Source organism: Nyctibius grandis, chromosome 7, assembly GCF_013368605.1.
Source record: "Nyctibius grandis isolate bNycGra1 chromosome 7, bNycGra1.pri, whole genome shotgun sequence".
In the NCBI taxonomy this organism is placed as follows: domain Eukaryota; kingdom Metazoa; phylum Chordata; class Aves; order Nyctibiiformes; family Nyctibiidae; genus Nyctibius; species Nyctibius grandis.
Genome location: NC_090664.1, coordinates 58,984,123 through 59,007,808, shown reverse-complemented (window position 1 = coordinate 59,007,808; position 23,686 = coordinate 58,984,123). Strand labels below are relative to the sequence as shown.

Sequence of the window (23,686 nt, the reverse complement as noted above, 5' to 3'; positions counted from 1 at the left end):
GAGCCTCCTCTTCTCCAGGCTAAACACCCCCAGCTCCCTCAGCCATTCTTCGGAGGTCAGACCCTCCAGACCCTTCCCCACCTTGGTCGCCCTCCTCTGCACTCGCTCCAACACCTCAACGTCTTTCTTGAAGTGCGGAGCCCAGAACTGGACACTCACTTGTCAAGAGTAGTTAGTTAGGCAGGAGGATGATTTCTGTGTCTTCTGAAATACATTATAGCTGCAGACAGGTGCTTTGGAGTCCAAGGCAGCCTGCCTGGTGGCCAACGAGTCAGTAAGGACATAGCATAGGGGTCCTCCAAGCAGGCTAATGCTACCTGCTTCAAACTCTGTTCATCCCCTTCCCCCAGTTATTGCTAAAACACCTCCTGACTCGCTGAGAAGCAATGCACAAGCTGGTTACCTTTGTTGGAGGGCAAGTAGAGTGTAAGTAAAGAGCAGTTTGACTTCTTGGCCAAATATGTTAAAAATGAAGGTGGGATCTGCAGCTCCTACAGATAAGTAGGAAGGTGTTTGCCACCCTTGCTGAGGCCTCTGGTATTATTGTTTTCAGAAGGCTTCTGATATGCCGTTGAATTGTCAATCCTATTTTAATTTTTAAGTTATTTGGCTGAGAAGTGAAGCTGCTTTTGCTTTTTCTAGGTGACTGAACCATTAATCATCTCACTCATGGGAAAGTTAACGATTCAGGGTGCTTCAGCTCTTACTGTATGCTGTCCAAATGCTTAAATAACTAAAATAAACAGGTTTCAGAAAAAAAAAAGGGCTTGTTAAGGGATAGTATTCTATTAGACTGCCACTTTGGGTTTTTACAGTACTAGTTTGTTAGTTTTTAAAACACTAGTACAGAGGTGGTTGGACTCAATGATCTGAAAGGTCTTTTCCAACCTAAATGCTTCTATGATTCTCTTCTATGACTTCAGTAGGTCGTTGTCATTGAATTATTTTGTTGAAGCTTTCCTTGAGTAACTTTAAAAGCAACTGAAATTCTGAATTACAAAATCTTTGATTTAATCTGGAAGTTCCTGCTTCATCAGGTGGCTTATCTCCGTAATAATGAGCTGTTAACCTGAACGCTTAGCAAAAATCGGACTGGTTAACGGTTGCTAGAGAACTGGTATCTTCTGACTTCATTATATAGAATATATTTTCCTCTTTCTTCCCCTGGTGTATTAGTTTGATGCTCTTTCATTTTCATAACATCTGTTGGATCTAAAAACTGGACTTCACCATCACAGGTAGTACCTATGCGTGGAATAAAGGCTGTTCCTGCCCCAAAATTGCTTAGTATGTTAAGACATAAATGAGAGAACACAAGAGTGCCCTCAGGGGGAGTAGTTATGGGAATTAAAAGAGTTGCTTATCCTACCAAGTCTCACCAAACTTATTTCTCTGTAAATCTTTTCCTGTGAAAGTAAAATGGGGAAATGCCATGCAAATATTAGTAAATTTCAAATCTGCTGACGGTTCTTTTTGATATAGTAACAGCATAAAACTCCTGTGATGATCCCTACGGTTTAAATTTAACTGATGTCCCAGTGAGATGTTCATATTTCTTCTGCAGAATAATTTTGCTACCAGGAAAAATATGATTTTCAATCGTTGCCTGATCCTGATGTATTGTTCTATCACCAGAACAACCAGCACTGAAAACCTTTTTGCATAAAGTAGAGTTTTGGGTTTTTTTTTTCCCCCAGAGTAGTCAATGAATATACGATGGTTCTCATCTTTGCAGGCTCTGGAGATGTACAAAGATGACTGGAACAAAGTCTCGGAGCACGTTGGGAGCCGTACCCAAGACGAGTGCATTCTCCATTTTCTGAGACTCCCCATCGAAGACCCCTATTTGGAGAACTCCGACGCGTCTCTGGGCCCGCTGGCGTACCAGCCCGTGCCTTTCAGCCAGTCTGGCAACCCAGTGATGAGTACCGTTGCTTTCCTGGCATCGGTGGTGGATCCCCGCGTGGCATCAGCCGCAGCAAAGGCTGCCTTAGGTATGAGTTTGCCCCAGCAATTTTGTTCTCCTTGTCTCTACAACTTTGCTCTCTATTAGTCTGCTCTTAAAATCTTAACTCTTAAAATCGACTGTTTCTAGAGTTTCCTCAGGATGGGTAATAAGTTGTAAAATAAATTTAAATGTATATAGAAAGCAGGTCTACTGATATCCAGTTTTATGTTCTGTTGTTACTGAAGCTGCCAATTTACAGAAACACAAAATCAATGAGGTTGGAAGAGCCCTCTGGGATCATCGAGTCCAACCATTGCCCTGACACCACCACGTCAACTAGACCAGGGCACTAAGTGCCATGGCCAGGCTTTTCTTAAACCCCTCCAGAGATGGTGACTCCACCACCTCCCTGGGCAGCCCCTTCCAATGGCTAATGACCCTTGCTGAGAAGAAATGCTTCCTAATGTCCAACCTGACCCTCCCCTGGCCAAGCTTGAGGCTGTGTCCTCTTGTCCTATCGCTGGTTGCCTGGGAGAAGAGGCCGACTCCCACTGCGCTCCAACCTCCCTTCAGGTAGTTGTAGACTGCACTAAGGTCACCAAAATTTACAGGCAAGTTAAAATAGCTCTTAAAGGCCATGGAATACCTAAAGATGGCTCACGTTCCCCTTCTGTGCTCACTGACTTGATAGTGTTTGCAAGCACCGCCTAGTACTTGGTGTTACCATGACCACTGTCATTAGTTTAGCTATGGGTAAGTGCCCAATGCTAAACTTAGAGTTTTCCTGCTTTATTTGTGTGAAATTATCTGCCACAGTTTTATGTCCTCTAAGAACTTGATGAAATAGTTCCTTTCACTTTTTTTCCTTATTTTTCCACGTAAAAGACAATTTTATATAATTGGGAAGAGACTCTCTCCTACCACATTTGAGAGAGATAGTTAGCTACCTAATGTGAAAAGAAGGAACTTAAATATTTGAGAATTCATTGTCACAGGATTTACCTACACATTGATACAGGTTGGGGGCTGATCTACTGGAGAGCAGCTCTGCAGAGAAGGACCTCGGGGTTCTGGGGGACAACAAGTTCCCCATGAGCCAACAATGTGCCCTTGGGGCCAGGAAGGCCAGTGGTGTCCTGGGGTGCATGAGGAAGAGTGTGGCCAACAGGTCAAGGGAGGTTCTCCTGCCCCTCTCTACGGCCGTGGTGAGGCCACACCTGGAGTAACTGTGTGCAGTGCTGGGCCCCCCCAGTTCAAGACAGACAAGGAGCTACTGGGGAGAGTCCAGCGGAGGGGGTACGGAGATGGTCAGAGGGCTGGAGCATCTCTGCTCCAAGGAGAGGCTGAGGGAGCTGGGGCTGTTCAGCTGGAGAAGAGCAGACTGAGGGGGGATCTGATCAATGCTCACAGATACCTCAGGGGGGGTGTCAAGGGGATGGGGCCAGACTCTTCTCAGTGGTGCCCAGTGACAGGACAAGGGGCAACGGGCACAAACTGAAACATGGGAAGTTCCATGTGAATATGAGGAGGAACTTCTTTGGTGTGAGGGTGCCAGAGCCCTGGCACAGGCTGCCCAGGGAGGGGGGAGTCTCCTTCTCTGGAGATATTCAGACCTGCCTGGACACGACCCTGTGCGACGTGCTGTGGGTGCCCCTGCTTGGGCAGGGGTTGGGCTGGATGATCTCCAGAGGGCCCTTCCAACCCTGAACCATTCCGGGATTCTGTGATCAGAGAAAATCATCCCTTTTGATTTGCCATAAAAACCTCCCAAGATAACCTTTTCTGTGTGTTTTTTAACAGAGGAGTTTTCTCGGGTGAGAGAAGAGGTACCGCTGGAGCTCGTTGAAGCTCACGTGAAGAAAGTGCAGGAAGCAGCGAGAGCCTCTGGGAAGGTGGATCCAACGTACGGACTGGAGAGCAGCTGCATTGCCGGAACAGGTCCAGATGAGCCGGAGAAAATGGGTAGGCTGTCCATGAAAATGCAGACATCTCTGCACATGAGGTTCCTTAGGCATTTTTTTCTGACTTGTAATAAACCATAAGTTCACCTACGATACGAGATGGGAATCACGGGTGAAGAGAGTGCGACAGGTCGTTCCGCTTCAGCTTGCTGCAGGATTATCACCTCTTAACACTGAATTAATGAACTTAGGACCAGCTTTAGTTTTAGGAATTTGTTTTCCTCCTCTCACTACGTGGAAATGCCATTCCTTAGGGTGCACAGAGTTGAGTGGGCAAAAATGTCATGCCAGTTGTGAGGGTATTAGAGTAGTCAGAGGATGGTACCTTTCTAGAAATATAGTTATGATAAAGCAAACTGAGTTTTTCTGGCTCTTTGTGCTGCAGCTCAATCTATAATGTTACATCACACCTTTTGGTAACCAGCTTTAATGTAAGTCTTGTACTCTGAGTACGTTGCTAACCGTGGTGGTAGCAGGAGAACGTTTTTATTAAATGATGGGCTGGTACACAATAATGCCCCAGTTCCTGGCTCTGGTTGTTGTACGTTACACTGCCACACTAACAAGCTCTCATTTAGAGCTCAGTGTCAGTTGAGCTCTTTTCTATAGTGTCCAGCAGCTACTCTGGTGTAAGTCCATCATCTGAAACTGTGACAAGTGCAAATTGTTTATTCATTACTATGGAGAGTAAAACATATTGTGGCAACTCCCTGTAAAGTGAAACCACTTTGTGTAACCCTTTCTGTTTAACTCTATTGAAGTGAGTAGTCGTGCCCAGTTTGCTACATACCTGCTGACCTTCTCAAAGACTTCCATCTCTTCAGTTTGGTACACATCTACCATCTTGTCTGTAGATCTTTATTTTTCTCTCCAGCATCGTTGGCTGCTGTTTTGTTCAGCTTATTGCAGATCATTTTGGTGAATTTAGTGACTGGATATTTAAAGGCACGTGTAGCTTTGGGTAACACTGAGCAGAATGTGATCTAGAGTGACTGGAAGCTTTGATTTGTGCTTATGCATCTTATAGTTGACGTGTTGTCACCCTGTCTAGGGACGTGAGCAAGGTGCCACGTTGTGTGATGGGGTCGTAAGGGACCTGTGTGTTCCAGTGCTGTTCAGTTACCAGCTGCTAGTCGTAGAGGTGAAGATGCAGGTCTGCTGTTCGTGGTGCTTAACGTCCGTTGTAAAACTACACTTCTAAATTAGATTTAAAAGTAACACTTAACTCATGAAGATATTTTTTAATTAGAAAAGAAGTTAAGAGACCACTCAGTCCTTCTGTTGCATTTTTCAGTTCTGCACTCAGTGGGATAGAGTTGATGTGAGGCAGCTCAGTGCTTTGGGAAGCTGTGGAGTATGTACCGAAAGGGGAAAGCCAGCGTCTGGAATACCTGCTTCTCCCTGTTCCTCAAGCATCAAAGCCCTGTTGAAAGGGCAAGGCTTTGGGGTTTATTTTCAAGTCTACTAGGAAACAAACCCAGGTGTTACTCCATCTGGGACTAAAATAAACTCAGCTTAAGTTAATTTTTTCTTACTGGGGCTTTGTTTCCCTTTACCATATTCTCCAAGTCCAGGCTTCACTGGAGTATGTGCATGTTAAGGACCTTGGCAACATGAATCCCAGAATCAACCAGGTTGGAAGAGCCCTCTGGGCTCATCGAGTCCAACCATTGCCCTGACACCACCATGGCAACTAGACCAGGGCACTAAGTGCCATGTCCAGGCTTTTCTTAAACCCCTCCAGAGAAGGGGACTCCACCACCTCCCTGGGCAGCCCCTTCCAATGGCTAATGACCCTTGCTGAGAAGAAATGCTTCCTGATGTCCAACCTGACCCTCCCCTGGTGAAGCTTGAGGCTGTGTCCTCTTGTCCTGTCACTGGTTGCCTGGGAGAAGAGGCCGACTCCCACTGCGCTCCAACCTCCCTTCAGGTAGTTGTAGACTGCACTAAGGTCACCTCTGAGCCTCCTCTCTCCAGGCTAAACACCCCCAGCTCCCTGCTGCTTTGAGTCTTGATTCTTAATCCTGCAGCATGACCGTGGAACTTTACCATGGCTACATCACCGGTGATATTGCTAGTCTGTCAGTTAGCCCTTTCTCGAGGAGAACTTGCCCACAAGTTGCAAATAGAGATTTTGAAGTGCTTGTCGTTTAATATGGGGAGTTGGAGAGCAGATGACCATAACACGATTATTTCTGAATGAGCCGTGTGGTGAGTTCTAGAAGTAATACTGTCCCGTTGTAGTTAATGCGATTGGTATTGGACTGTGACTAATGGAATAAATTAGGACAAGAGCAGATGCTTCTCCCTGGGGGAGCTGCTCAGCAAGAGTGAACTGGGTCAGTTAACAATCTGCGGTGCCTTCCACCCCCGAAACAGCTTTGCTGGAGGGCACGGGGGAATCCATCGCTTGCACTTGCACGGTGTGTTTAATACGTTGACGTGTAGCGTTGTGGTGTGCAAGTGCTGAACTGGAGCTGTGTTTTTGCGTGGCTATGCCTGAAGTTTTATGTTTAAATGTCACTACGGAGAGCTAAAAATATCTCCTTAGGGTTCCATACTATAATTAAAGTTCACCAGATGTTGTATTTTAGAAATCAAATTATACCATAGCTCCATAATAATTTAAAAACTCTTAATATTTGTGAATTATAGGCAAAAGGGGAAAATATGACCCAAATAGATTGCAGGAGCACTCACTAATATCCAAGAATGTCCTCTTTTAAGTCTTCATTGTTAAGTTTTTCTAGAAGCTGATGATGGTTCCTTTTGAATTGGTATAGTAAGGCTTCAGTAGAGTTAAGAACAGAGTCAAGCGGTTCAGGTGCTCTGGTAAGCGTGGCAGACACTGGTGCCTTCCAAGACAGTGCCCCACCGTAGGTTATAGAGCACAATAGGTGAAGATGCTCTGCAGCTGTTTTAGTAAAAATGAATCCACAGAATCACAGAATCAACCAGGTTGGAAGAGCCCTCTGGGCTCATCGAGTCCAACCATTGCCCTGACACCACCATGGCAACTAGACCAGGGCACTAAGTGCCATGTCCAGGCTTTTCTTAAACCCCTCCAGAGATGGTGACTCCCCCACCTCCCTGGGCAGCCCCTTCCAATGGCTAATGACCCTTGCTGAGAAGAAATGCTTCCTAATGGCCAACCTGAACCTCCCCTGGCCAAGCTTGAGGCTGTGTCCTCTTGTCCTAGCGCTGGTTGCCTGGGAGAAGAGGCCGACTCCCACTGCGCTCCAACCTCCCTTCAGGTAGTTGTAGACTGCACTAAGGTCACCTCTGAGCCTCCTCTTCTCCAGGCTAAACACCCCCAGCTCCCTCAGCCGTTCCTCGCAGGTCAGACCCTCCAGAGACCCTTCCCCAGCTTGGTCGCCCTCCTCTGGACTTGCTCCAACACCTCAACATCTTTCTTGAAGTGTGGGGCCCAGAACTGGACACAGGATTCAAGGGTGCAAAGAAGGGATCCTGGCCCTTTAGGCTAGGGCTTAAGCTCCAGAGAAGGGAAGTACTCGCTATGCCTGTGTACTTGGTTTCAATTAAGTCCTCACTGAGTACGTGTGCTTTCTTAATGGCTTTCCAAAGGTGATTAATAACATTGACTGCATCCATGTGCACTGAATGAGGCACAAGAAATTCTCTGAAGTGCCTGTGCTGGAGGCAGTTACTTGTGCACTTTAGGGCTTACTCTAACAAGTATTTCACCGAAGGTGTTTCCACTGACACAAGTGTGTGGATGCTTCAAGCTGTAGCTCAGCTGTGACAGTGAACACTGAGGGAACGGTGGTCTGATTTACTGGCTCCGCTACGACTGTAAGTGACTTAAATCGTGATTAAATTTAACATTATATGGATGATTTTGTATCATTCTCAAAATACACACACTAGAAAACTACACACAAGTATCCATAGATGGGAGAAGTTATTTCGCTTCATTTTTGGTCTCCAGGGTGTGCTTTAACTCTGAAACAATGTGAAAATGATCAGACTCGGAATACTCCATTCCCTTTGCGTGTGTCCAGGTGCCTGTGAGCTCATTCTGCACCGCTGGAGGGTTGAGCCCATCAGTCCTCTCGTGATGGACTCGTGTAGCTCGCATGAAAGCAGCAGCTTTCGGTGAACTCGTCCTCCCTTCTCCGGGGAAGCCCACTCGGTTATTGTGCTCTACACCTACAAGCTGCATTGAAGCAGAAACGGAGTCAACTCTGGCTGTGAAGTCCCGACTTACTGTAGAAAATGTAAATTATGGTTTAGATAATAGCATAATTATCATATTCAGGCCCAGGATTTTTCCATAGCTCTAGTATATTTCCTCTCCATTAAATATTAATATTCAAGGCTGACTTTTGACAGGTTGTGTGTGTTGCCTTGGTGAAAACAAAGGAGACTAGGGTGTCTTGAGGGCATCTTTAAACTGTTTGCTGAGCTGAAGCTCATGCTAGTGATTCTGTGCATTTAGATGTAAGGTTTTGCTTATTGTTCCTCTGATGACAAGAGAGGTTACGTATCTGCTGACGCTGCAAGAGTCTGTTTGCTGATAATGCGGTAAATTCTTACCGTGGAAATATTCTATGGTTTTACTTGTTGACCTAAAGTCAGTTTAACTTCTCTGTAAAGTAACTGGGCTTCAGAAGTTCTTCATGTATCACAAAACAAGGCTCCCTGTTCTGGGAGATAATACACAGAACAGGACACGCTTCCATGGAGACGGAAAATATTTGCTGCTTCAGGTTTGAAGAGGGGCATGGAGAGGTGATGTTTCCTGCTCTGCAAGTGGTTTCTCTCTCTTGAAGGATGTCTTGCAGTGTCTCACAACCATCTGCCTCTTGCTTGATTTAAGAAATACTGTTAATTTGATTCCCCACATCCTGCAAGGTATAATCCTGGACCTGCTGAAGAGGGCTGAAGAGCATCGTTGGTGCCATGTAAAAGGGATTACAGGGCCTTGCTCATTCCACTTGAGTCTTCCCCTTTTGTTACAGGGACATGTATCTCCAGCTAATCAATTCTGGTTTGCATTGTTGGTAGTATATATTCATTAACCTCATTAGATCATCCAGGAACATCAGCAGGGTTGTGTTTGTATCCATCCGAAAGGCAGGAATCATTTCTGTCATTGTCATGGGTCAGGAATGTTTGGGGTTTTTTCTAATCCTTTCACATTTCAATTAGAGATTAATTTTTATGGGACTTCTAATTGTTTTGAGGTACAACAGGCTGGGGGAAGAGTGGCTAGAAAGCGGCCCAGCAGAAAGAGACCTGCGGGTGCTGATGGACAGCCGGCTAAACATGAGCCAGCAGTGTGCCCAGGTGGCCAAGAAGGCCAATGGCATCCTGGCCTCTATCAGGACTAGTGTAGCCAGCCGGGCTGGGGAAGGGATCGTCCCTCTGTACTGGGCACTGGTGAGGCCGCACCTTGAATCCTGTGTCCAGTTGTGGGCCCCGCACTTCAAGAGAGATGTTGAGGTGTTGGAGCGAGTGCAGAGGAGGGTGACCAAGCTGGGGAAGGGTCTGGAGGGTCTGACCTGCGAGGAACGGCTGAGGGAGCTGGGGGTGTTTAGCGTGGAGAAGAGGAGGCTCAGAGGTGACCTTAGTGCAGTCTACAACTACCTGAAGGGAGGTTGTAGCGCAGTGGGAGTCGGCCTCTTCTCCCAGGCAACCAGCGCTAGGACAAGAGGACACAGCCTCAAGCTTGGCCAGGGGAGGGTCAGGTTGGCCATTAGGAAGCATTTCTTCTGAGCAAGGGTCATTAGCCATTGGAAGGGGCTGCCCAGGGAGGTGGTGGAGTCACCATCTCTGGAGGGGTTTAAGAAAAGCCTGGACATGGCACTTAGTGCCCTGGTCTAGTTGCCATGGTGGTGTCAGGGCAATGGTTGGAGTCGATGAGCCCAGAGGGCTCTTCCAACCTGGTTGATTCTGTGATTCTGTGACTTTAAGCAGCCTGTACTTTAGAAGCAAAAACCTGCTGCAACCCAGATAAACTCATTTAACCTCCAAACTAATAAACGATAGCTTTCATTTTCTTTTTCCTTATACATGTAGTGTTTCAGCATGGTCCCCTTGCTGTACACAAGCGCAGAACGGCTTATGCCGGTGGGAGCTGCGGAGGCCCTGTGCTGTCACTGCAAATAAGGGCTCAGAAGCTAATACAAGAAAACAGTTTTCAAAACCCATTGACTACAACCTGCCTAAAGTTGTCATCCTAATCTTAAAATAACATTTATTGTTACAGCCAGAGCTAGAAAACCCAAGTTAAATCAGAATGTTTGCAATAATCTTACTGTCACACGTACATACCTTCTGACTTTCTTTGTAGCTGCGTGTGTCCCTGTGTAATATAAAAGAACACTTCATTTTGGAAAGTGTCCATCAATGTATTATGACGCAAGGAGAGTCCAAGGGTAGTTTTTCTTACCGTGAGATGTTCTATGTGCTTTTTTTCTCTGAGAAAATCTTCTTTAAAGGGTGGGTGGGAAGGAGTTTGTCTTTCTGGGCTGTCCTGTTTGCCTTGGAACTTGCTCTGCGGCAGTAGTTGCTCAACTCTTACCATGGTCTACAAAGTGGTCTACAAATTTGCCCCAAGAAGTTGTGGATGCCCCATCCCTGGAAGTGTTCGAGGTCAGGTTGGATGGGACTTTGAGTAGTGTCCAGTTGCAGATGACCCTGCCCAAGGGCAGTTGGACTGAATGATCTTTAAAGGTCTCTTCCCACCCAACCCTTTTTATGATTCTATGAAATAAAAAAGGAATATTTAATATTTAATACCTGCAGAGAATTAATACCAAGCACTTAGAATCTGTGATAATGTTTGACATGTAGCACGTTGTAGACATACACAAACGTGTCCTGCGCTGGTGTCCTCAACTGCCACAGCAACTCACGTGTTGCTGGACGCTGCTTTGCTGAAAATCTTTTACCTTAAGATGGGGAAACCTTGAAATGTGTTGGAAAACAAACCATGCCACATTCAAAATGGAGTTTAGAGTGGAAAGGCAGTTCAGTCTTACTTGAAAGACACAAGAACAAACTGGCTCTTTTTGGGTAGAGGAGGAAAGTTTGTGTCTTACAGGACTTTATCTTGTGGCGTTCTTAGCAGCAGCGTACGGCCTCTTTGTCGGCCTCTTCTCCCAGGCAACCAGCGCTAGGACAAGAGGACACAGCCTCAAGCTTGGCCAGGGGAGGGTCAGGTTGGACATTAGGAAGCATTTCTTCTCAGCAAGGGTCATTGGCCATTGGGAGGGGCTGCCCAGGGAGGTGGTGGAGTCACCATCTCTGGAGGGGTTTAAGAAAAGCCTGGACATGGCACTTAGTGCCCTGGTCTAGTTGCCATGGTGGTGTCAGGGCAACGGTTGGACTCGATGATCCCAGAGGGCTCTTCCAACCTGGTTGATTCTGGGATTGTGTGATTATTGCCTTACAGCTTTCTCTCAAATGCGATTCAGAATCTAGCAAGGAGTCTTGCCACCAGTGGAGTTTGCATTCCAGAGCAAATCATGTGCAATCGTGTGACAAGAACCTTCTAGGGAATTTTTCCTCCTCCCTTGGGGTATGAATGGGAGGCTGCAGGTTTCTGTGAGAGCTCCTTTGGACTAGAAGCCTTCTACAGATGAGGTGGTGGCATGGTGGTCAAGATGCTCACTGCTGGTATGGCGTGGAGAGACTTGAGTCTGTGCTCAGCCTTGTTCTGGACTGGAGAACTTGAGCTCTAGGATCTCATCTTCCAGAAGAGTGAACAAATCAGCAAGCGGTTAGCTTTTAGGAGACAGAAGCTTCCCCGTGTTGACTTAAAATTGTCCACAGACTAGAGCTTTTCTGGCCTGTTTCACTCTGACTTGGAGTTTTGGAGGAAGCAGATCTTCAGAATTGCTCCACTTCTCCCCGTGGTTAAGTTTTGGGTCGTTTATACAAAAATAAGACACTTTTCTTTCAATTGTGCTGTATCCCAGTACTTGGAATCTTGAAGTTCTTGGTGTTTGGGCTAAGCTGCACCAGAATGAAAATGTGTGTGTTCCTGTGCAGTATTTTCTTACTCTGACCTCGTGATCTTCCCTTCTACCAACCCAACCACGCTTGGAGTGTTCTGCACTTTGTCTCTCTGTTTTTTTGCTAAAGGAGAGAATAAAGCTTTCTCTGTAAAGCTGTCTCTTTCATTTACTAGGAGGGATGACACTTTTAAGCCTAGTTTGGAGCTCTGCTTCTGGACTTGAAATAACTGTCTGACAAAACCTAATCTAGATTTTTCCCTGTGACATTATTAGGTCACTAAATCCTAACTCTGAGATAAAACTGCTGAGCAGTTATGTCCCCATCCTCCATAAATTGAATTATGGTGGCAGATACTTCGGATAAGTAGGTTTATTTGTCTTAAAATAAGGCAAGAGGAAAACCATTACCTTTCAATCAGACTTTTTAGTATGTTTTTCTTATATATGGAAGGGACTTTTGTAAAAACTTCTGTAGAGAACTGTTGCTATTAAAGCAAAACATTTTGTGCATCTGTTTTCCTTCAGTGTAGCACTCAGGAATTACCAGTAAAATGAGGATTGCAGAAAAGGAACACCCAACGCCAGCTGATGTCTTCAGAAGCTTAGAGGTGGATCAGGGCTTTTCACCAGCAGTTTTATATACGTATGGCAGCACGTGTTGGGCGTCCATGGTTGCGATAAGCTCCTTCTTTAATGCCCCCCCGTACATTAAATTGTACCAGGGTTTCTGTTCTTGCAGGTCTAAGATCCTAGACCAGGAGTACGCAGTTGTGCTGACACTTCCCTCTTGACCGTTCTTGCGGAGCAGCTGGGTGCTGCAAATAGATCAGGGTTTCGTGGCCTTTTCAACCATCCATATGCAAAATATCAGGAGGAAGTAGGACATTATTCAGATACCTTCATGGTATTCTTGATCAATATGCTGCTTGTTACCCTCTTATCTCAGAGGCATGCTAGCAGTAGTAGGAACATTTTAAGTAAATCACAGAATCAGTGAGGTTGGAAGAGCCCTCTGGGCTCATCGAGTCCAACCATTGCCCTGACACCACCATGGCAACTAGACCAGGGCACTAAGTGCCATGGCCAGGCTTTTCTTAAACCCCTCCAGAGATGGGGACTCCACCACCTCCCTGGGCAGCCCCTTCCAATGGCTAATGACCCTTGCTGAGAAGAAATGCTTCCTCATGTCCAACCTGACCCTCCCCTGGCCAAGCTTGAGGCTGTGTCCTCTTGTCCTATCGCTGGTTGCCTGGGAGAAGAGGCCACCTAGTGTCTGACCAAAGAAGGCTGCATCTCCTTAGAGGTCAAAACAGAAGAGTAAAAGTCACTTGGGAAACAGTTGTAAGAAGCTACAAGTATGACTTGAATGACGTTGAACAGTCCTTTTTGTAGCTAAAATTGATAGATTTGGTGTTTTTTCTCTACATGGGTAAACTGGGTGTTTCAGCAGAGCGTAGATAACGTCCTGCTTGTTGGACTGGAAAGAAAAAACAGTTAAATTTAAAATTGCAGGTAAAGTTGATTTTTTTAAATGAAAATTAGTGTCATAAGCTTTTAGTCTTCCAGGAGTTCAGTGTTGTGGCTTTCTTTAAACCACTGTCAGTGGAGAACAGAAAATTTTAGTTAACCCTGAAATAAATGTTGAGTATGATAAATGAATGTTAGGGCAATTCTAAATACTTGACTTATTTGTTTTCTCAGATGGAGCTGAAGAGGAAAAGATGGAAACGGAGACGGATGGGCAACAGTCTGAGAAGGTGAGCTTGGCTCAGAACCCTGGCTCTGAAAAGATAATTCTGACACTTATGAACCTGAACTGTTGTGTTATGAAATGCTGTGTAAGGAGGGTAGATGGTAGGGTGCTGGTCAGGGTGTGTGTCCATGGCGAACAGTGTTCAGTCTCCGTAGTGCGTCATGCCCAGAGAAGCTGTGGCTGCCCCTCCCTGGCAGTGTTCAAGGCCAGGCTGGATGGGGCTTGGAGCAACCTGGTCTGGTGGAAGGTGTCCCTGCCCGTGGCAGGGGAGTGGAACTGGATGGGCTTTAAGGTCCCTTCCAACCCAAACCAGTCTGTGATTCTGTGATTTTCTCATGAGTGATTTAGTCTCAAGTCATATAGAGATGTTTCTTTTGCTGGGCGAACAACAGGGATGAGGTGTTGATGTGTTGTGTTCTCATCCTCGGAAACAAAGTTTGGGACTGGGAGGAAACGTAAAATGGGTGATACCGAACTGATTATAGAGACTTAAGCTGCAGAAGGACGTTGGTCTCTTCTCCCAAGTAACAAACAGGACGAGAGGAACCGGCCTCAAGTTGCACCAGGGGAGGTTTAGATTGGAGATGAGGGACAATTTCTTCATGGAAAGGGTTGTCAAGCGCTGGCACAGGCTGCCCAGGGCAGTGGTGGAGTCCCCATCCGTGGGGGGATTTAAAAGCCGTGTAGATGTGGTGCTGAGGGTCCTACACGTAGGGATTGAGTGCACCCTCAGTACATTTGCAGATGACACCAAGCTGGGTGGGAGTGTTGATCTGCTGGAGGGTAGGAAGGCCCTACAGAGGGATCTGGACAGGTTGGATCGATGGGCCGAGACCAACGGCGTGAGGTTCAACAAGAACAAGTGCCGGGTCTGACACTTGGGCCACACCAACCCCCTGCAGCGCTACAGGCTGGGGGAAGAGTGGTTAGAAAGAGCCCTGGGGGTGCTGATGGACAGGCGGCTGAACATGAGCCAGCAGTGTGCCCAGGTGGCCAAGAAGGCCAATGGCATCCTGGCCTCTATCAGGACTAGTGTAGCCAGCCGGTCTGGGGAAGGGATTGTCCCTCTGTACTGGGCACTGGTGAGGCTGCACCTTGAATCCTGTGTCCAGTTGTGGGCCCCGCACTTCAAGAGAGATGTTGAGGTGTTGGGGTGAGTGCAGAGGAGGGCGACCAAGGTGGGGAAGGGTCTGGAGGGTCTGAGCTGCGAGGAACGGCTGAGGGAGCTGGGGATGTTTAGCCTGGAGAAGAGGAGGCTCAGAGGTGACCTTAGTGCAGTCTACAACTACCTGAAGGGAGGTTGGAGCGCAGTGGGAGTCGGCCTCTTCTCCCAGGCAACCAGCGCTAGGACAAGAGGACACAGCCTCAAGCTTGGCCAGGGGAGGGTCAGGTTGGCCATTAGGAAGCATTTCTTCTCAGCAAGGGTCATTAGCCATTGGCAGGGGCTGCCCAGGGAGGTGGTGGAGTCCCCATCTCTGGAGGGGTTTAAGAAAAGCCTGGCCATGGCACTTAGTGCCCTGGTCTAGTTGCCATGGTGGTGTCAGGGCAATGGTTGGACTCGATGAGCCCAGAGGGCTCTTCCAACCTCATTGATTCTGTGAATAAAATGGGGGCAGCATGGAGGGGGCAAAACATGTTCTTACTATCATCTTAGCTCAGGATTTCTTGTACCTTCAGATGAACCCAGGTTGGCCTGGGTTACTGCATCTGATAGACTCCTGTCCAGGACAGCAGTTACTTTGTTTAATCAGATCTCTATTACAATTATCAAAATGGGCTTTAGTAGCAGTCAACCTTTAAAGTTTAATCTCTTCTTTCATGATAACAAATTAATTTGAAAGCTGTAAACCAAGTTAACAGTGAATGTCTTCTACAGCTCTCATTCTTCAAACAATCTTTCATCCCATTTAGGTTGAAAACAAAGCAGAGGGTGAAATTGAGGAAGGTGATAAAGTACAAGAAGGAGAAAATGAGAGAAATCCAGAAAAAGAGCAAGAGAGCGAAGTGACTGCGGACCCCAAGCCAGGTAACGGTTCCCAGCTGTTCCTCAAGCTGTGTTAGCTTTAATAGCCTTCCTTTAAAGTCCTTGGAATCGACTATAAACTCAACTGTGGCAGAAATATTTCCTCTTGCACATCAGGCTGCTTCATGGTTCAGTAGTAAATATGCTAGTTTAATTTCACTGCCAAGCTCAGGCACTAAATTCTTTCTTGAACTCATTTCAGACCTCAGCTGAGCTTTCTGTCACTGGGTGTAGTGACTGGCTGAAGCAATTGCAGTAGCAAAGTGCGTGTAGGTCATAGAAATGATTTTCTTTTGCCTGTATTGCACCCCATTTGGTCGTTTTTGATGCAAAGAAATGGGATTGCCCACTTGCACCCTTAGAAGTTAATATATCAGCTCTGTTTGTGAAGCGATGCAGAGCCTTTGTTTTGACAGGCTGAGGAGTGTACTGGCTTTTTCCTACATAAAACATGATTCTTATTTATTTTTAACGTGTTCCTCTTGTACCACATGGATATATCATTTTTTCCTGGAACTTCCTGGAACTTAAAGACTGGACATGGCACTTAGTGCCATGGTCTAGTTGACAGGGTGGTGTCAGGGCAACGGTTGGACTCGATGATCCCAGAGGGCTCTTCCAACCTGGTTGATTCTGTGATTCCATTCAGAATTTTAGCACCAGGTAGAACAAGAAGCATTTGCATTTGATGTAATAATGGAGTTGATTTGGAAATGCAGCTGCAATTGTTCTGGTGAGAGTAAGCTGATGGCAGAAGATGAGTTGACAGGATGGAAACTAAAAGCATTTACAGTTGCCCTGGTTGTTGGATGAGATCCTCTTAGACTAGAAGTGTTCCTGTGTCAGCATTAGGATGAGCAGCAGGACTACAACGTAGTGGCCTCTTCTCCCGGGCAACCAGCGCTAGGACAAGAGGACACAGCCTCAAGCTTGGCCAGGGGAGGGTCAGGTTGGACATCAGGAAGCATTTCTTCTCAGCAAGGGTCATTAGCCATTGGAAGGGGCTGCCCAGGGAGGTGGTGGAGTCCCCATCTCTGGTGGGGTTTAAGAAAAGCCTGGCCATGGCACTTAGTGCCCTGGTCTAGTTGCCATGGTGGTGTCAGGGCAACGGTTGGACTCGATGAGCCCAGAGGGCTCTTCCAACCTGGTTGATTCTGTGATTCTGTGATTCTGGATGTGACTGTGTGGGGATGGATTAATTTGACTAACAGCAGTGTGCGTAGTGCAGTTCCTGTCCTCCTGGTAACACGGGGCGAACGCACGTAACGGACTTGGCGGTGAATCTCTTTCAGAAGAGAAGGAGGCAGAAGAGAACAAGGAGAACGTTGATGCAAGCAAAGACAAAGAGAACGAGGCTGGGAAGAAGAAAGTGGAGCACGAAATCTCGGAAGGAAACGTAGCTACAGCAGCAGCTGCTGCCCTGGCCTCAGCTGCCACCAAAGCGAAGGTTTGTTTTGTACAGATACCCGTTGGCTTGGTTTCCAGTTCACATTAGAACTCTTCTTAAAGTGGTCCTTTGTTCCAGATCTGTGAGGTTTCGTGTTCTAATCTCTAATACCTTGGAGGAGCACAAGTGCCATCTTCAGCTTCTTCCACTTGAACTCCGAAGTGAAATAACGTACAATTTTAATTTAGGCAGCTGCTTTTATGATTACGAAGTTGATGAACACCCCGAAGAAATAGCCCCAAAATGTGTGTGTTGTTTTTGGGAAGATTTTTCTCTGCTTGGTAGGCCTGGCTGTAGTGCTGAGGACGTAGGTCTTGGTTGCCAAAAGCCTTACGTTGCCTTTTTTGCCGTGCCACAGGCTGTTCTGTGGACTTCCCACAAGCCTTCCCTACTGGGACTCTTTGTAAAACCAGTGCGATGGTCAGTTCTAGCATTACAATTTTTTATAGACAACTTAATGATTGTTTTTTTAAGAGAAGACTGTGTGTCTGTTAAAAGCACGTGCTTGTCTTCCTATCATTAAACTTCTGTTTATTTGTCTGTAGTCTCTTAATGAGCTGTGGTTTGAATCAGTGTCCTATCTAATAGCTTTTCTTTACCCTATAATTACTAATTGCATGTTGTCTCTGATTTTCTTTTTGCAGGAACCAGATCGCCTTGGCTTGTTTCAGAATAGCTTGTTCAAAATCTGTTTTCTCTTTATTTTTTTTTTTAATTCAAGTTGTAGTTTGGGTTTCTTAATCGCTCTTGGACTCAGTGCCAAGTTGCATGTCACCTACTTTTTAGGTACCAAAAGCAGAGCATGGATGGTGTTTATTTCCTGATGGATTTTCAGGACATAATTAAGTGTTGCATGTATTGTACTGACTTTTCCACTCTGATCTTTGACTCCTAACTTTGACTTTAGATTATTTTTCCCAACTGCATCACATTAGGAAGCATTTCTTCTCAGCAAGGGTCATTAGCCATTGGAAGGGGCTGTCCAGGGAGGTGGTGGAGTCACCATCTCTGGAGGGGTTTAAGAAAAGCCTGGACATGGCATTTAGTGCCCTGGTCTAGTTGCCATGGTGGTGTCAGGGCAATGGTTGGACTCGATGATCCCAGAGGGCTCTTCCAACCTCATTGTTTGATATATATTGAGGATAGTGTGCTGATAGGTGTTGTCATGATGATACAGTCCCTCCTTTATGAATCCATGAGGATGTTTTTAGTTATTACCTTTGAAACCAGGTCCTAAAACCACAAGTTGCCTGAATTCAGCAGTGCTTCGTGTCAGAGCTAGGCACCCTAGCTGGGAGGAATCCTTCTTCACAGGCAAACTTCAGGTTCATTGTATCTGTGAAGTCTTCCAGTTCATCAGACTTACAGATATTTTCAACCAAGTTGAAAAAAAAGCTCTGCATGTATATAAGGAGGCACGAAATTTAACCTCTGTTTTATGTAGGGCTACTTGCTCCAAATAAAGATGACCTCCTACTTTTCTTTGGTGATAAGTGCTAGAGGGAGAAGGGGCTTGGCTAATGGCAGTTTTCATTGTGGTAATAAAAATATTCTAGAAGAATTTTAGCTTTATATTACAGGAAATAATATATTGTAATTAGGATGTTCACACTTCGGAGTAGAATTCCAACAGGGATTTCTCTTCCCATTTGCACTTAAACCCAGACAAATTAAAGCCTTCAGTGAGCTGTGTCTTGTCTGAGAGTGTAATTCAATTCTTCATAATAGACTCAAGAGCTGGTCATGTGAAGAGCTGTTACAAAGTTGTTTTCCTTACGATTTTGTATCAGGGGAATATTGCAGTTGACTTCAAGTTACCTGCCTTTAACCCGTTTCTCCTTAGAAGTTTTTTGTTCTTCTGAGATAGGACAACTTGTTGGTGAAGCCACTTACTTGAGAAATGATGCCCAGTGAATGTGTGTGTTTAGGGGTGAGACTCTGTTCCTGCGTGTAGGATGGAGCAGTGATTTTAAATGTGTTTTTACAGGTTATGGCTTCTGTACAAACACTGTTACAGAATCACAGAATCAATGAGGTTGGAAGAGCCCTCTGGGATCATCGAGTCCAACCTGAAATACTGTGTCCAATTCTGGGCCCCGCACTTCAAGAGAGATGTTGAGGTGCTGGAGCGAGTGCAGAGGAGGGCGACCAAGCTGGTGAAGGGTCTGGAGGGTCTGACCTGCGAGGAACGGCTGAGGGAGCTGGGGGTGTTTAGCCTGGAGAAGAGGAGGCTCAGAGGTGACCTTAGTGCAGTCTACAACTACCTGAAGGGAGGTTGTAGCAGACAGTTGGCCTCTTCTCCCAGGCAACCAGCAATAGGACAAGAGGACACAGCCTCAAGCTTGGCCAGGGGAGGTTCAGGTTGGACATTAGGAAGCATTTCTTCTCAGCAAGGGTCATTAGCCATTGGAAGGGGCTGCCCAGGGAGGTGGTGGAGTCCCCATCTCTGGAGGGGTTTAAGAAAAGCCTGGCCATGGCACTTAGTGCCCTGGTCTAGTTGCCATGGTGGTGTCAGGGCAATGGTTGGACTCGATGATCCCAGAGGGCTCTTCCAGCCTGGTTGATTCTGTGATTTCCTGAAGACGTGCTTTATTGCTGGTGGGTTACCAGAGGTGATCGCTGTCAAATGACATAACAATTAGTGATGGAAACAATATCTTCTGTTTTTCAGAAATTCTGTTTATAATTAGGATTACCAGGGAGGTTTATAGTGCTTCCTTTCTCCAGCTCGGTATCTCGCAGTTCGGAGCCAAGGTTTGGGGCACAGCTTGCTAAATATGAGTCTCTGTTTGCAGCTTGAGCTGGATGAGATCCAGCTCTTTCTTTTTTCCTTCTTCCCCTCAGCCCTCACCTTTCCCTTCTCAACAGCCAACCCTCCTTCCCCCCACCCCTCGGATGTGTCAGTAAGGCTTTGCTTGGACACGATGCTCAGGAAACAGCCTTTGACTATTAATCCAGACACCTCCAAGCAGTGCACGTGGGGGGTGTTTTACTTGGAGTATATTTTCATTTGAACAGCGAGCTTTCAGCAAAAGCTGCTAGAAGGCATCCTTAACGTGCCTGTCACACTTGGAGATGTGAAACACTTATAGGCTGTCTCATATATATATATATGCTGTATCATTTATGTATAAATGTATGTAAATAGGGTAAAGCTAAAGCCTTGTACAGAAGCTTATTTGCCTTTTTCTGCAGTTTGCTTTTGCAGTTTCAATACAGCTTTGCCTTCAGCTTTCTTTTGCAATAGCAATACTGTGTAACCTGGTTATAAAAGGAAACTGGAGAATTATTTTTTTAACAGTTCCTTCTAATATCTGTGTAGAGATTTCTCTGCAAGCTCTCCCTAGCCCGAGGTGCAGCTGCTGTGCTGTGAGAGGTTACGGTTTAGTGGTGTGATGGGAATGTGCTGAACTACACACGTAGCTGCTCGTTCACTTGAGCAAAAAATATTTGAATGGCAAAAGCACGCAAGAGGCATCTCGCTGGTTTTGTGGGTCATTCCAGGTAAAAGCCTCCTGAAAGCTTTTTGGATGACCTGCAGCTGACTCGGTACAACATCCCCTTGCTCCCTCATTTGCATTTCCACTGAAAGTGCTCTCTGTTGTACTGAAGGCTTCGAGGCAAAGCTGGGTCGCTTATGAGCCCTGAGCCTCCACAATACCTCTTGTATTACAACTTGACACTTCTTTGTTTGAATAAAAGCTTAATAATCTTCCAAGGGCTTCTGGTTCCGAGCATAAGAGTGATAATCTAGTGCCCTGTTTTCTGTCCAGAACTGGAATAGGATGGCTAAGTAGTAGTTGGCTTATTTGTTCCCTTAAAGCACTTTGCTTTACGTGTGTTCACAAAATAAAAACCTGTGTTTTATCCTCAGCACCTAGCAGCAGTGGAAGAAAGAAAGATCAAGTCCCTGGTTGCTCTTCTGGTGGAAACGCAGATGAAGAAGCTGGAGATAAAACTTCGCCATTTTGAGGAGCTGGAAACCATCATGGACAGAGAGAAAGAGGCGGTGAGTAGGAGGGTGCTAACCCGAAATTCTGCATTAAGTCAGTCACCGCCGAGATCTGTACGCTAACAGCTGGAAGAGGAGCAGCTTCAGCTCTTCCTCACCTTGATGGAGGTCTCTGCCTCAGCTAGAATTCATAATTACCCCCTAGAATAGTGTTGGAGCTCTCTCCTCTATCCACATCTTCCCTTTACCATTAGCAACTTCCTAGTCCTTACTCCTGTCATCTAAGCGTGAATGTGGAGTTGGTCCTGAGCCTTTATGTAAACAGGGTAAAGCCTTTATGTGGGTCTTCTCACATGAACAATGTCTGAGGTACGAATGGCTTCTCCATGTAAATGCAAGAGTGAAGTGGATGGGAACCTTGCTTCTCTGTCTGCCTTTCCTTCCTGACCCAGTTCAGACCAGAGATCTGGTTTTAAGCATGTAGTTCAGGTTTTTTTTTGGAGGGTGTTCTCAGTAGTTCTTGGGAAAGCCCTCGAAGTGAGATGCAGCAGCAGAAGGATGTGTGCTCAGGAGTAACAGCTTCTCATTTTGTGATGATGAGGGGTTTGCCTGAGCTGGAAGAGGGCAAGAGCAGCTTCAGGAGAAGGGAGGGAAGCGGTGATGTGAGGAGATGGGAAAAGATGGTTGCTCACAGGGACCAGAAAACTATCAAAATAGAACAAAGCTGAATTGACAGATTTAATGAAGTGTGACTGATGGGGAGGAGGAGCTGGGCAAGCCAAGCAAGAAGGTGGTTAGTTTCGGAGAATGGATTGAGAGCAGCCCTGAGGGGAAGGACTTGGGGGTGATGGGTGACGAGAAGCTCACCATGAGCCGGCAACGTGCGCTGGCAGCCCAAAGCCACCCGTGTCCTGGGCTGCATCCCCAGCAGCGTGGCCAGCAGGGCGAGGGAGGGGATTCTGCCCCTCTGCCCCGCTCTCGTGAGACCCCCCCTGCAGTGCTGCGTCCAGCTCTGGGGCCCAACAGAAGGACACGGAGCTGTTGGAGCGAGTCCAGAGGAGGCCACGGAGATGCTCAGGGGGCTGGAGCCCCTCTGCTCTGGAGACAGGCTGAGAGAGCTGGGGCTGTTCAGCCTGGAGAAGAGAAGGCTCCTGGGAGACCTTCTAGCACCTTCCAGTGCCTGAAGGGGCTACAGGAAAGCTGGAGAGGGGCTTTTGACAAGGGCATGGAGTGACGGGAGGAGGGGGAGCGGTTTTAAACTGAGAGAGGGGAGACTGAGATGAGATGTGAGGAAGAAATTGTTTGGTGTGAGGGTGGTGAGAGCCTGGCCCAGGTTGCCCAGAGAAGCTGTGGCTGCCCCCTCCCTGGCAGTGTTCAAGGCCAGGCTGGATGGGGCTGGGAGCAACCTGGTCTGGTGGAAGGTGTCCCTGCCCGTGGCAGGGGGTTGGGACTGGATGGGCTTTAAGGTCCCTTCCCACCCAAACCAGTCTGTGATTCTGTCTTCGACCTAGTGAGGCTGTAAGGCAGGACACAGATCTTCACTGAGGTCCAGCCAGCTGAAGAAGGTGCTGACACTAAGAGAGCATGTATAAGGTGTGTCTCAAGCAGGGCTGTATCTATATCATAGCACTATTGGTGACACCTTACTGGAGACTTGTGTATCCCTAAAATCAGGGTATAACGTGGAAGAGAGCCTGTCTCTGCCTGTCAGGGAGATGTTCTTTCATATCTAGTGCAACAGGCTTTCAGAGAAGCGGTTTCTCTCCAGCTACTGTGAGGATGACTCAAAACTTCATTTTTATCAGTGTCTGGTCATTTTTTTTTCTTCTTTTTGTGGTGTAGCTTCATCATTTTTGTCAACAGACAATTGATGTGTTGTAGATACCAACTCATAATTCTAGGGATTTCCACATTTGCCCTACCATGTGAATTTAATGGAATTTACATCCTCACTTTGGCATTAATCACCTTGATAGAGTTTGACAAACAGTGGTCTTTTGTTGTAGCAGAATGTTGGCAAGAATTTCTAGATTGCTCAGCATCCTCAACCATTTCAGTGTGGTGTTTGCCTCTGACACTGATTGGCAGCTCCAGAAATGGACCTAACTATTTTGAAAAGGTTCTCTATAGATTTCTTTCTTTGGAGGATATATTCTATTAGTGACAGGGTTTTTTTTTTCCATTTTGAGGCATATGACATTTTCCTTTTTAAAAATGTGCATACAAATTTTTCCCTTGGCTTTCTGGTGGTTAAATTCGGTCTTTCCACCTGTCAGTGTAGATATTTAGTGGAATAATTAAAGCAAATATTTCCTTTTTTGCATATGTTATCTGCTGCACTGGCTTTTTCTTATAGTAAAGGTAAGGAGAACTGAAGTGTTGAAAAAAATCTGTGCCGCAGACTGGAGGGTGTTAAATTTTAGGCAAAACACATTTACTTCAGTGTTTAGGCTAAAGTAATTTCAGTATCACAGAATCAATGAGGTTGGAAGAGCCCTCTGGGCTCATCGAGTCCAACCATTGCCCTGACACCACCATGGCAACTAGACCAGGGCACTAAGTGCCATGTCCAGGCTTTTCTTAAACCCCTCCAGAGATGGTGACTCCACCACCTCCC

The 23,686-nt window shown here is 46.3% G+C and overlaps 1 protein-coding gene across 1 annotated transcript in view; it reads left to right on the top strand.

Annotated features, from left to right (window-relative positions):
• Positions 1-23,686, top strand: part of SMARCC1 (SWI/SNF related, matrix associated, actin dependent regulator of chromatin subfamily c member 1) — a 94,178-nt gene that overhangs the window by 47,830 nt on the left and 22,662 nt on the right. The window contains exons 20-25 of the mRNA XM_068404400.1: positions 1,736-1,994; positions 3,749-3,910; positions 13,596-13,651; positions 15,559-15,673; positions 16,963-17,117; positions 20,992-21,126. Coding sequence (XP_068260501.1) covers positions 1,736-1,994; positions 3,749-3,910; positions 13,596-13,651; positions 15,559-15,673; positions 16,963-17,117; positions 20,992-21,126 — 882 coding nt within the window. The remainder of the gene's footprint in view (positions 1-1,735; positions 1,995-3,748; positions 3,911-13,595; positions 13,652-15,558; positions 15,674-16,962; positions 17,118-20,991; positions 21,127-23,686) is intronic.